The 13,720-nt window shown below is 49.3% G+C and overlaps 1 protein-coding gene across 1 annotated transcript; it reads left to right on the forward strand.

Annotated features, from left to right (window-relative positions):
• Positions 1-348: 348 nt before the first annotated feature.
• On the forward strand, positions 349-5,198 carry HSPB6 (heat shock protein family B (small) member 6). Its single transcript, XM_028742688.2, has 3 exons — positions 349-658; positions 3,345-3,467; positions 4,584-5,198. Exons 1-3 carry the CDS (start codon positions 434-436, stop codon positions 4,779-4,781), a joined length of 546 nt encoding a protein of 181 aa, XP_028598521.2. The 5' UTR covers positions 349-433; the 3' UTR covers positions 4,782-5,198.
• Positions 5,199-13,720: the final 8,522 nt, after the last annotated feature.

The following is a 13,720-nucleotide window of genomic DNA, read 5'->3' on the forward strand; positions in this document are numbered from 1 at the left end:
GCCCTCCCACTTCGAGGCGTCGCAGCAAGGCCGTCGTTAACGTGGGAACGGGCTGGGTCGGAGCTCAAAGCCGGGGAAACGCCGAGAGAATCTTCCCGGCTCTCTCCGTTCCAGAATAGAATCAGGATGACACGGATGATCCAGGCACGCCTTTCCCCGCTGAGCCGCGCCTCCGCCCATCGGTTCCCACGTGAGCCTCGAGGCTAGGCGAGAGCCATGCCCCGCCCCTTTCCCGTGGCCCCGCCCACCCGGGCGCTTCGCGGGGCTTCCCGCTCCGTCCCGAAGCCTCTTCTGCGTTCCAGCGGCTTCCAGGGGGCGGAGCCGGCCGGGTATAAAAGGCGCCGCGGCGGGCCGGGCTGGGCGTGCGCTCCCCTGGCCGCGGTCTGTGTTCTGCGCGTCTCCGGCTGCTCGCCCGTCTTCGCCTCTCCGCGCCATGGACATCGCCATCCACCACCCCTGGATGCGGCGGCCCCTGGGCTTCCCTTCGGCCTTCCCGTCGCTCTTCCCGCCGCGTCTTTTCGACCAGAGGTTCGGCGAAGGGCTCTTCGAGAGCGACCTGTTCCCGGCCACGCTCAGCCCCTATTACATGCGCACGCCCAGCCTGCAGATGCCTGCGATGCCGCAGATGCCTGCGATGCCGGACACGGGGCTTTCGGAGGTAGGTTTGCCTTGCGTTAAGTTTTGAACCCATCTGGGGCTTTTGTGCGAAATTGCACCAGAAAAGAAAAGAAAGATCACGGGAAAAGTTAGTTTTCTAATCCCCCCATGTATGTCGTGATGCCTCTGGCCATGTGCAGAGTGCTTTTTTGGCCGAGCAACAGCGCAGCAGGTCCCCCGCCTAACTGGAGGCTGCTGAGCGGGGTTGCTTAGGATTAAAAGGGAGCAGAAATGCCCGAAGATGGGTAGCGCTCGGTGTCTGGACCTGCGTCGTGGGAATGAGTGTGCCTGCGTGTCGGGAATGTGACGCTTCCTGCGGGGAAGCGGTCTGCGGACTCTAAAGCAGTGGTGCTGCTGTTGCCAATTGGTGAAGGTGCGCGCTTGAAAGAGGAAAGGGTGCCAAGGGGCTGGTAGGCTGTGCTTACCTATTATGGTAACATTCTTCAGCCTCCCCAGCTGGCCCTATGGGGGAGCAGGGTGGGGAGACAATGCCAGCTGGGTTGTCTTGCCCTGCGGGGAAGGGGCTGGCATGCAGGACTCAACCCGCCCCCCGTCCTCTGGACTCTTGCTGTACAGAAGACGCACTGTCTTGCTGGCTCTCTGCCCACAGCTGCCTGGAGTTACTTACCAGCATGGGGGCATAAGAGGTGGCCTTGCCCCAGATTAGATTATTTGTCTGTCTAGGCCAGCACCACCTGCTCTGACCGGCAGTGGCTCTCCAGGGTCCCCAGGGAGATCATTTCCCCATGTTGCCGCCAGATAGCTGATCCCGAACAGGAGGAGTTGGGAACCAAACCTTGGACCTCCTCCATCACCCCAGATAGTTCTTGCCTATATTAGAGATGCTTCCTCGCTCAGTCGGGCATTGGTTGTTGTTCCTGCTGTCCACACTGGGGGGGGATCCAAAGAATTTCCCCCACCCCCAAGTCCCTTCTGCTTGCGGTTAGAAGGGGACGTGCGGGGGGGGGGGGAATGTTGAACCAGGGTCCTTCTCTGCATGCAAAGGAGCCGTAGTCACCGGCTCCATAAATAATAATGACTAAATAATATGTAATCGGACCTGGGAAACGAGGGGTGCTTTTAAGGGCTGTGGCATTAAGACCCAACTGTTAGAATTCATCCTTGGGGAGATTTCAGCGCAGCCTTGCACTCCTGCTGCTGCTGCCGCCGCCGCCACTTAACTCCCCATGGATGACTGGCATACTTGGGCTTTTTTTGTCTTGCTCCTGCTTTTTCCAATGTGCTTCATCACACCCCTTGGCAGGGAGATTGCTCCTGTGTTCTTGGCGCACCGGCTCTAAATATACAGTGATCCAACCTAGAAGACCCTGAAGGTTAGCTCAGTCGGTAGTGCCAGAGACTCCTCAGTTTTGGGTTCGAGTCCCACACTGGGCAAAATATTCTTGCATTGCAGGGAGTTGGATTGGATAACCCTCATGGCCCAACTCTACAATTCTATGATATTCTTAGCTAGCTACAAAAGGGGGTGTAAAATACAGAGCATTCTCGCCCATATCATAAAGGGTTGTCTTTAGCCTGGAGGGGTTGTTGCTGTGTTGGTTTCTGTAACTGCTGCCCAGTGCTCATAAAGTGGCTTCGTGGTGGCTCTAACTTATTATTTAACAATTAAAGTGGCTAATTTCTTTCCTAAACACTGTGCATATATTAAGATGATATCAGAGGCAGGGAACTTTGGTCAGCCCAACGACACTGTTCCCTTCTGGACAACCTTTTGTGTTGCCCAGAGCCGAGAATGAGCAGAGCAGCGAATGTGAATTCTGCCTTATGCAGTCAGCTAGTCTCTGCACACCCTGGCATACCTGTTTGGTCCTCCATCCAGACAAACAAGAAGCCTTAGCAGAATCCAATGATGTATTCCACCCAGGCACAAACTCTCAAAGAGGGTGTGGTCTTGGAAGAAGGGTGTGATCTGGGGAGTGTCTCGGGGCCAGATACAGACCTGGAGGGCAGCATTTGGCTCATGGGCCTGGGCATCCGATCCCTAGATTAAGACAGTTGCTGCTCACAGTCTGGTAAGGCATGATATAAAAGGAAGAAAGAATGGTGAGGGAAGAGGAAAGCAAGTGCTGCGCTTTGGCTGCGTATGTTACTAGAGCACTTATTTTCTTCCCCAGGCTTTTGATGGACTGCGGTGGTGTTTGCTATTAGTTGTGCTTCTGTTACTGGGGATGCCCATACCCCCCCATAAGACATGTTTTTATTATAATGTACAGTGGTACTTCAGGTTACAGACGCTTCAGGTTACAGACCCGCTAACCCAGAAATAGTATGTCGGGTTAAGAACTTTGCTTCAGGATGAGAACAGAAATTGCGCGGCAGTGGCAGCGGGAGGCCCCATTAGCTAAAGTGGTACCTCTGGTTAAGAATGGACCTCCAGAACGAATTAAGTTCTTAACCCAAGGTACCACTGTACTTGTGTTTATTGTGCTCTCGGTATCTATTTTTTGGGAGACTTTGTTCAGCGGGCAACTAACAAGTTCAATTAGTTATAATTGCTAAATATGCCCAGTGGTGTTAGTGCCTACCCTGTGGTTTGTTGAAGAAAGCAGTAAAAGGGTGTTGACTTGTCCACAACAGCACCCCTGGGCGCAGGGGCAGCTGGCCTGTAGAAGATGTTGTCTGTTGAATCCAGTTTTAACTTTGTCCCCCCCCCCCCTTCCACCCAGGTGAAGATGGACAAAGACAAGTTCTCTGTGTTGTTGGACGTGAAGCATTTTTCACCTGAAGAGATGAGCGTGAAGGTGATTGGGGACTACATCGAAGTTCATGCCAAGCATGAGGAACGGCCGGTATGTGGCTTCATGGATTCTTTGTGGGGTGGCCCTGACCTAAAAGATCCCTGTGGTGCTTGTAGGGCAGTGTTCTGGGGACCTGCTATCCTTGAGCTGCCGTCAGCTAAGCTGCCTGGGAATGATGGGTTTTGTGGTTCAGCAACTTCCAAGGACCCGAGGTTGAAGAACACTGGCATATCCAAAAGCAGGAAGTTAAAGCTGCCATCCTAAGTCAACCCCGGAAGCAAATCATATTGCTCTGGAGTCCTCTTAGTCTGTACACAGGGATTTGGAAACCTCAGTAGCTAGAACGGCCTGGAAAAACATTTGCTGCTGCACCACCAGTGTCCAGAGCAGAATCCGTAGCCCTCCAGAGGTTGTTGGAATCGCAACTTGCATTGGTCCCAACCAACAGGGTTTATGGCCGGGTGCAGGGAATTGTAGTTCAGCAACATCTGGAGGGGCCACAGATCCTGCCCTGCTCCCCCACAAGCCGTGCCTGAAATGTGCGAAAATTACATGCTTCAGTAAATGGAAGACATCTGAAGGCAGCCCTGTTTAGGGAAGCTTTTAATGTTTAATAGACTATTGTATTTTAATATTCTGTTGGAAGCTGCCCAGAGTGGCTGGGGAAACCCAGCCAGATGAGCGGGGTATCAATAAATTATTATTATTATTATTATTATTATTATTATTATTATTATTATTATGACATGTGTTGCCGCCTGAACTTCCTGTTTGAGTTGCTTTGGGCAGGCAAGATAAAGCGACTAACCAATTTAATAAATAAAATAATTAAGAAGTAACGTTGGAACTCCCTGCCTGTTGACTCAAGCAGGTGCCTTAACTGCACTCTTTTTCAGTGCCTGCTAAAAATATTCCTGTGGAAACAAGCTTACCTAGAGACTTAGAAAGCTGAGGTGATTTCATTGTAGTATTTTATCTCTAGAAGTAGGGTTCTAAAATTTTACTTGGGGTTACTGGTTTATCTTTCCGTAAACTGCTTTGACCTTTTTTAAACAATCAAACGGCGTATAAATTTTGTGAAGTAAATACATAAATTTCTCGGTGAGAGTGCTGGTTTCTGGACCCCCTTTAGTCACTTGCCTGTTTTTGCATCTCCGTTCTTTATAGGATGAGCATGGCTACATCTCCCGGGAGTTCCACCGCCGCTACATGATCCCCAAAGGTGTTGATCCGGCAGCCATCACCTCGGCCCTGTCTCCCGACGGGGTGCTATCCATCACGGCACCGACTACCCAGGCTCTTCCCGGAGTGGAGCGCAGCATCCCCATCAGCCGCCAGGAAAAGCCTGCCGTCACCGGAAAGTAATAGGGTAGCAGCCTAGCTTGGCTTTTTGCTTTCTGTTTTTACCGGAAGCCAGCAAGCATCTCAGGCCTGCTCTCCCCTCGCTAGTAGCTGCAAGGGCTGCTCACTCTTCACAGAAGTGACATTCCCCTCTGCCCGCTCCCTGCTGAGGTTCTGGCAGCAGAGACTATATATTGCCTCTAGGGTGGTGATCCTTTAGTGCAATTTCCCTACACTCCAGTAGGACCTTCCTGGAGTAGAGATTGGGCCCTTTCTTCTTCTGGCTAGGAGTACCCTACTGTTGCAGGCTTACTCTGTGCACCACTGTTTATGCCAGACTCCTTGCTTTGTATAAAAACAGATGCCACTTGGGTACATGTACTTGCTTAAAAAACAGATGTCACATTGATACTTGCTAATAAACGTGGTGTTTCTGCCTTCTGAGTGTGTGATTGCATCTGGACGTGGGAGGGCAATGAACCTTAAGGCGGCACCAGCCGGGAAGGTGGGTGGTAGCAAGTTTCCACATCACTGACCATGGCATTGACCGCTGTATTCCAGATTAGAGCATAAGAGCCCGGCAGGATCAGGCCTATCCAGCAGCATATTCCTTCAAGTGGACATCTTGGAAGTGAAGGAGCAAGACATGGGCATAAGCGCCCTCTCCCTAGGAAATCCATAAAACACTCTAAAAAGGATAGTTATTTTGCAGAAGCCATGCTGATTCTTCTCTAGCAAAGCTTGTTCTTCTATTTTCTCGGTGCTTTCCACCAGTTTTCCCAGGACAGATATCAGGCTAACTGGTCTGCAACAGCCCAAATCCCAATATATTTCCCAAATACTTAATCTTACACTAGTCACTTTCCACTCTTCTGGTACAAAGGCTGATTATTAGAGACAAGCTGCATGTTCTTGTTAGATCAGCAATTTTGCATTTGATTTCTCTTAAGAATGCTCTGAGGGCTGCCATCTGGACCCGCTGACTTCTTTTGAATTGGTAGAGGATGCCTAGAGCATCATTGTGTGACGCCAATATTTGCAGTAGAACCTGGCAAGAGGGTTTGGTTGTTAAACCCCTGGGAATTGTAGCTCTGTGAGAAGAGTCTCCTAACAACTCTTAGCACCCTTAGCAAACTGCCCTTCCTAGAATTCTTTGGGAGAAGCTTTGATGATTCAAAGTTCAAACTGCAGATGGGACCTAACCCATTAATTTGAGTGGGTTGCGGGTGGTGCTGTGGGTTAAACCACAGAGCCTAGGACTTGCCGATCAGAAGGTTGGCAGTTCGAATCCCCGCAACGGGGTGAGCTCCCGTTGCTCAGTCCCTGCTCCTGCCAACCTAGCAGTTCGAAAGCACGTCAAAATGCAAGCAGATAAATAGGTACCACTCTGGTGGGAAGGTAAGCGGTGTTTCTGTGCGCTGCTCTGGTTCGCCAGAAGTGGCTTAGTCATGCTGGCCACATGACCCGGAAGCTGTCTGCGGACAAACACCAGCTTCCTCGGCCAATAAAGCGAGACGAGTGCCGCAACCTCAGAGTCAGCCACAACTGGACCTAATGGTCAGGGGTCCCTTTACCTTTACTCTCAGCAGAGCTTATCTCACACTCTGGCTTATGTGGCACCATGAAGCTCTGTTTTGTGCAGCTGCAGCCATGTGAACCTGAAGCTTAACAGACTCACTTTAATTACCCCTCAATGCCCAGAACAAAGGCCTATTGCCTCCGTCCTAATTGCCATTCAAGCTTCTGATTTTGAAACTGTAATTACAAAACAGCTTTGCATGCAGTGTTTAAGACGCGTGAATCCTTCCACATTTCCAGATGTCTCCTCATGTATAGGCAAGTATCAAACGTGCTTAAAATGTACCGTGTCTTAACATCTGTGGGCACTGTAGTCCCGGCAGAGACACGCAATACACATTCCACAAAGGACAGAAATTTGGCGGGCTGCCTAATCCGTTGTGCCGATGGATTAAATATATTTATTTTTGCAGAGGAGCCTTGTGGTGTTCGGCTTTTGCAGCAAAACAGTCATGTCAGTTGGCATGTCTTAACAAATTGGTTATGGTGGAAGTTTTTTGCAGGCTACAGTTCCAACTTTATCGGGTGCATCTGATACTGGAACATTCTGCTTGGGGAGCTACCTGGTTCTGCCTGGGTGGCTATTACAGGCACTGGGTATGACAGGATTTTGGTCTGATTTAGCAGGGATCTCCTAGGTGGGGCCTTATTTCAGCCATGGAAATAAGTATTGGAAACATGCCCTGGGAAGGCTACCAACTTCCCAAGTCTTCGGAGCGTCTCTTCAGTGGTCCTCCCTGGCTGTAAATCACCCTCAGTCCAGAGAGACCGGTGATAAGTGACCTTTCTCTTCTGAGAAGAGCACACTAGTCTTCTGGTACAGTGGTACCTCGGGTTATGTACTTAATTCGTTCTGGAGGTACGTTCTTAACCTGAAACTGTTCTTAACCTGAAGCACCACTTTAGCTAATGGGGCCTCCTGCTGCCGCCCACCGCCAGAGCACAATTTCTGTTCTCATCCTGAAGCAAAGTTCTTAACCCGAGGTACTATTTCTGGGTTAGCGGAGTCTGTAACTTGAAGCGTATGTAACCTGAAGCGCATGTAACCCGAAGTACCACTGTATTTCATGGCAGAATAAAGATTCGTAGTTCTAAAATTACTTTATTTACAGTCTATGTACAAAGACTCCATCAGCACGTCTGTGCTCTTTGAACACCAGTACAGAAAACTGCGACACATACAGAAGTGAAACTAACTTCCAACAGTACAGGAAGAGATAATACAGACTTCCTTTCTCACACACACTCAGACACTCACATGATGTCCACAAAACATAGTACAATAGTACCACTCGCTGGAGCAGCTCGGATACATAAAAACCCTAACAATAAGTTCCCCAGAGTTACCAGGTTGCAAAATTTTACTACTCTCTTTGCCCTTGCAGATGGGGGACAGAATCTGCTTCAATGGCTGCCTGCTACATTTCTGTGCCCTGGTACTGAGGAGTGGGCTTTCCTTACTTGCCAGTCCACTCACTTTCCGTAGTAAGCATGAAGGAGAAAAAGTGTTCCACCTCTTTGGCCTGCCTGCCTCTAACTCCTTGCCTCCCTGTGGCGAGTAGTCTAGTATTTAAACAGCCTAGCACGGCACCCTTAGACCAGCATCTGTTAATTTGCTTAATTTGTACTGACTTTGCCATGATGGTCAAGAAGACAGGGCCTTGAAGCTCTAATCTCTGCAGGTGGAGAGAATCTCTTCCTTAGCCCAAGGGCCACATTAACCTTCCGGGGGCCATATTGTCATTCTTTTCTTTAGAGGGACTTTACATGCAGGTCGCCTACAGCCTCCCGGATAAAGCTCTACAGCTTTGTCCCAGGTTTCTGTGTTAATGCTGCAAAGGATGGTATTATTTTTTTTAACACTGCTAAACTAGTTGGTAATCTTTATTGATGGAAGAGGAAGCGTTGTAGATTTTCCCAAGCAATTTGAGGAGGAAACACAAGACTTCATGCACTTCCCATGACCAAGATATAATTGGTTGGTTCAGCCAAGCTAGCTCTCTGTACATAAGCCAGTAAGTGAGCAAATCTAGATGCAAAGGTGGGCAGAAAAGTGAAAATAAAATTTAATTTTGTATAGAAAGCTAGCTTCTACATCTACACACATGCTCTCTCGCCCACATGGCCCTCCCAAGTTTTTTCCAGGGACAGTTCCTGGATTTACAGAAGCTGTCCCGGTTTCTGATTTGATCCCAGAATGTCCCACTTTCCTTGGGACGTCCCTATTTTCATCAGAGAAATGTTGGAGGGTGTGGAGTTATGCGACCCCCGAGCCAAGGAGATAAGTAGGTATACAACCTTTAGAAGATATCTGAAGGCAGCCCTGTATTATGTCTGTCTGTCTGTCTGTCTCTCTGTCTGTCTCTCTCTCTCTCTCTCTCACACACCCACACCCACACCCACACACCCACACGCACCCACGCACCCACCCATCTATAGGAAGCTGCCCAGAGTCATAGCTGTCAATGTTTCTCTTTTCTTGCGAGGAATCCTATTTGGAATAAGGGAATGTCCCTTAAAAAGGGGGAAAGTTGACAGCTATGCCCAGAGTGGCTGGGGCAACCCAGTCAGATGGGCTGGGTAGTATTTTATTTTATTATTTTTATTATTATTGAAATCTTGGAGGGTATGCCCTACTCCTCCATCCAGGCAAGCAGGAGGTATTATCAGAGTGCAAGGATGTATTCTAGCCAGGCAAGAAGGATGAGAAGCAGGCTAGTTAAGGCATGTAGCTCAAGGAAAGAGGGTGTGACTTCGCAGTGTCCCCTGGCCCAGGTACAGAGATTTGGAGGTTTAAAAACAACAGGGCTTTCTTGCCCACACTAACAAAGGAGGTGGAGGTGTGGGCTGTGGCTCCGCCAAGCAAACATGACAAATCTTTCACACACGACTTTTCTTTCTAGCGCCACTGTGTCCTAAGAAACAGACTTTTTCAGCGAAGGCAGTGACCACAAAATAGCAAATAAAGAGAACAACACTCGAGCAGAGTCAAAAGTACCATTACAGCTAGTTTGGACAGAAAACCCTCTGCACCAACGTGTAACTCCTAAAGAACGGAATAAAAAGGGACACATTCTTCAAGTTGTCAGTGCTTGCCTGTGTTAAAACTTAATGAGCTTTGGTTCAGAAAGCAAGTTAAAAGAAGGGGGGGAAAGCTGGCAGCCACCCAAATGAAAAACCACAAGTTTCCTCTGCTTTGCCTTTTCCAAAAGCAGAGGTTGCCAATGTGGTGCCCGCAGAGTCTCCCCGCCCCATTGAAAGTAGGCTTGAAAGAAGTGCGCTATTGTAGCCAAGAGAAAATAGGTTGTGGTGTGTGCTTGGCTGGAGTATCTCTGCTTTGCAAATGTGCCTACTGACCCAGAAAACACTGGCAACCCCTGCCCTTATTGCACTGTGATCTACTACATAAATACAGGGATATTTCTGCAGGGCAAGCTGGCTGTGGATTCATGGAATCCTAGATCATCCCTGCTTATGCACACAAGGTTTTTTTTGCAGCCTCTACATATCGTCTCCTTCAAAATGCCATTCCACTTCCCCGCTCCCCCATGTAATCTGGATTTACTTTTGCTTACTGAATTTCCCGCAGAAACATTAAACCCACATTAAATGGGGGAATCTGGGGTGATGTTTTGAAAGGGGAGGTCATTTGGACGCTGCACAAAATTCCTGGAGTGGTAGAGCATCTGCTTTGCATGCAGAAGGTCCTGGGTTCAAATGCCGGCTTCGTCAGGGAGGGCTGGGAAAGAATCACTGCCTCAAAAACCATGGAGGGTTGCTGCCAGTCAGAGAAGACAGTATTGAACTGGATGGACCAATGGTCTGACTCAGAGGCGCTGACTTGTGTTCCAGATTGTGGGTGCCCAGTGGCACACATGCATTTGACGCGACATCATGATAATAGTTGCCCGTGGTCTGCACTTCTGAAAGCAACTGAACAGAGCTTGGTTCTGAAAGGCTTTCCCCGTTGGGTAACTTAGTGACATGTGTCTATTTTGTTTTAATTCAAATGTATATGCTGTTTCCTTTTTATTGTGCATTGCCTTGAACAACAGTGCAGAAGGCGGTTAATAATAATACAGTGGTACCTCAGGTTACATACGCTTCAAGTTACATATGCTTCAGGTTACATACGCTTCAGGTTACAGAATAGTGCTTCAGGTTAAGAACTTTGCTTCAGGATGAGAACAGAAATCGGGCTCCGGTGGCGCGGCGGCAGCAGGAGGCCCCATTAGCTAAAGTGGTGCTTCAGGTTAAGAACAGTTTCAGGTTAAGAACGGACCTCCAGAACAAATTAAGTATTTAACCTGAGGTACCACTGTAATATGATGATGATGTTGATGCACTAGCTACAAGGCATTGGACTGTCCCCACTGTGTAATCTTGTAACTTAAGTTCTTCCCCTGGTATCCTGGTCACCTTCACTGCTATGACACAGCAGTTCTCGTGACTCTTCTCAGCAAGGCCAAGACAGAAAGATCCACGGTCTCAAGAGTGCGTTGGCTTTGGACGTGGGAAAACGCCAGGGGAAATATTTGCTCAGTCATGGAGCCTGTTGGCTGGCAGCCTAACTTCAGAGGTAAACTGAGAACCCCATGTAAGCTATCCCCAGCTGCTTGGAGTAAGGGTAGGATACACAATTGTCTAATAGTCTATATTTATATCTATGTGTGTGTGTGTGTGTGTGTGTGTGTGTGTGAGGGAGCTGGTTTCAGCTTCGTCACATTCAAGAATAGGGATAAGTCCCTCACCCGCCTGAGGGCTATATTCTAGGGTTGCCATACATCCAGAATTTTCCAGACATTGCGGGATTCGGCTGTCGGAAATAGTGTCCAGGTGGACATTGCTTAAACATCCGGGAAAATCCAGACATACGGCAAACCCATATCGGAAGTGTAGATTTCGGCGAATTTCCTTAAAAAATAGCTTTGAAACTTCTTCTTCTTGTTGAGATAGATCAATGACCTTTGTGTCCGGATTTTCTCTTTTCGAAATACGGCAACCCTGTTGTATTTCCTTCTGGGCAACTTCCCATAGGTCACATGACAGTGGTGGGTGGGGCCAGAAGCACATACCCTCCAATTGAAACCCTGGAGAGTTACTGCCAGTCAGGGAGTCACTGAGCTAGAATGGACCACTGATCTCTGTTTAAGGCGGTTTCCCATGTTCCTATGGCATTAATGGACCTAAGTTAGTGATGTCCATTCATGTCTATGAGGCTACACTGCTTAATAGTGGATGCAACCCAGTATGTCTTTTCCCCACATCAGTTAAGCGGATGAAACAAAGACAGCTGTGGGCTTGAGTGCAAAAGGAGTGTGAGCTCAGTTCAGTTCTGGAGACAAATTCCTAGGCGAAAGATGTGAGCCTTGTTCTTTAATCCTGACCGTATGTTGTTTGCATAGGAAGCAGCTGTCAGGGACTGTGCTGAGGATCAGGATCCTCAATCTTCCCAGGAGCAGTGGAACAGTATAGATTTGGAACAGTGGTTTGCAGAGGGACATAGTTCAGAAGACAGAAGTTGGGAAGAACTGGGTGGTGAACAGCTAGGAGAACTGGGAGAGAGTTAACAGACTCACTTTCGCTGGAAAGTGTCCATTAGCTTAGCCCAAAGTCAAGGAGAACAGAGTGGGTGGCAACACAGAAAGCACAGTGGTTGCAAGACGAGGAACTGACGTGGGTGACGGGGGGGAAGCAGGTGGAACCCTTAATTGGGAGCACCTTCATTCCTAGGAATGGATCCTTTGTTCTCTCTCTGTGATCATTAATATCTGTAAATGGTAAGAGACTCCTTTTGCTTTGTTCTGCTTATCTACTGCCAAAGGGGGCGGGGAGTAAGCTGAGTCCCTGAAGCCTGGCAGCAGCCTTACGTCAAGGTGGACCGCTGCTCAGTCTAGCTCAGCATCGCCTGCACGGACCAGCAGCAGCTCTCTGGTGCTTCAGTGAGGCGTCTTTCCCACTCCTACCTGGGGAGGCCATTTGCATACATGTGCTCTTGAGACCTGCTGGTGAAGGGCGGGAAATAATTTTAATAGTAAAACGTGCTCAACCACTGAGCTCCACCCCTCTCCACCAAACATCACAGCAACACAGGAAGATGCGGTGAAGGAGAGAGTGCTCTTGAACTCGGGTCCTGCTTGCTGGCTTTGGCATCTGGTCGGCTGCTATAAGGAACAGGCTGCTAGGCTGGGTGAGCCCTGAGCCCCATCCAGCAAGGTCCTTCTTATGAGTCAGACCCCTAGCTCTCCACGCTGGCTGGCAGAGGCTGTCCAAGATTTCTGGCAATATTTTCTCCCAGCCCTACAAGGACACGCCAGGGATTGAACCTGGGGCAACCTGCACTCAAAGCAGGTGTTCTTCCACTGCATCACAGTCCTTCGCACCAACGGGTGTTCTCTGAATCCAGCCCATAAAAAGCCACTCTGGGGATCTCCGGCTGTGTCACACTCCACTGACTCACCGGGCCCAAATGTTGCTCTGCCTATCAAGCCTCTGGCGACCCGCCGAGCGGATTTTTGCTGCCTGCCTGCTATCGCTGAGAAAAAGGGAAGGAGCTGCCAAGTCCTGGCATAGCAGCTGTGCAGGCCCATTCCTCTCTCCTCACCAAGCCCATGAAATGAAACTCAGGAGGCGATTTAGCTGGACTTTGTTCTCACCATCCTCCTTTTCAGAATTATTAGGTCTCTAGACCACCTTTTAGGGACACGGGTGGTGCTGTGGGTTAAACCACAGAGCCTAGGACTTGCCAATCAGAAGGTCGGTGGTTCGAATCCCAGCGACAGGGTGAGCTCCCGTTGCTCGGTCCCTGCTCCTGCCAACCTAGCAGTTCAAAAGCATGTCAAAGTGCAAGTAGATAAATAGGTACCGTTCAGGCAGGAAGGTAAACGGTGTTTCTGTGCGCTGCTCTGGTTCGCCAGAAGCGGCTTAGTCATGCTGGCCACATGACTCGGAAGCTGTACACTGGCTCCCTCGGCCAATAAAGCGAGATGAGCGCCGCAACCTCAGAGTCGTCCACGACTGGACCTAACGGTCAGGGGTCCCTTTACCTTTACTTTAGTCCACCTTTTATATGCCAGTTGTCTTTGTCCATGGAGTTTTCAGACCCTGGTGTTGGGAAAGATTGAGGGCGAGGAGAAGGGGAAGGGGACGACAGAGGACGAGATGGTTGGACAGTGTTCTCGAAGCTACCAGCATGAGTTTGACCAAACTGCGGGAGGCAGTGGAAGACAGGAGTGCCTGGTGTGCTCTGGTCCATGGGGTAATGAAGAGTTGGACACGACTAAACGACTAAACAACAACAAAAAGCCCACCTTTTCTCCAAGAAACTCTTATTTCCCCTCACAACCACGCCTATAGGTGAGCCAGGGGTATAGGATGAAGCCAGT

The sequence above is a fragment of the Podarcis muralis genome, chromosome 7, assembly GCF_964188315.1.
Source record: "Podarcis muralis chromosome 7, rPodMur119.hap1.1, whole genome shotgun sequence".
In the NCBI taxonomy this organism is placed as follows: Eukaryota; Metazoa; Chordata; class Lepidosauria; order Squamata; family Lacertidae; genus Podarcis; species Podarcis muralis.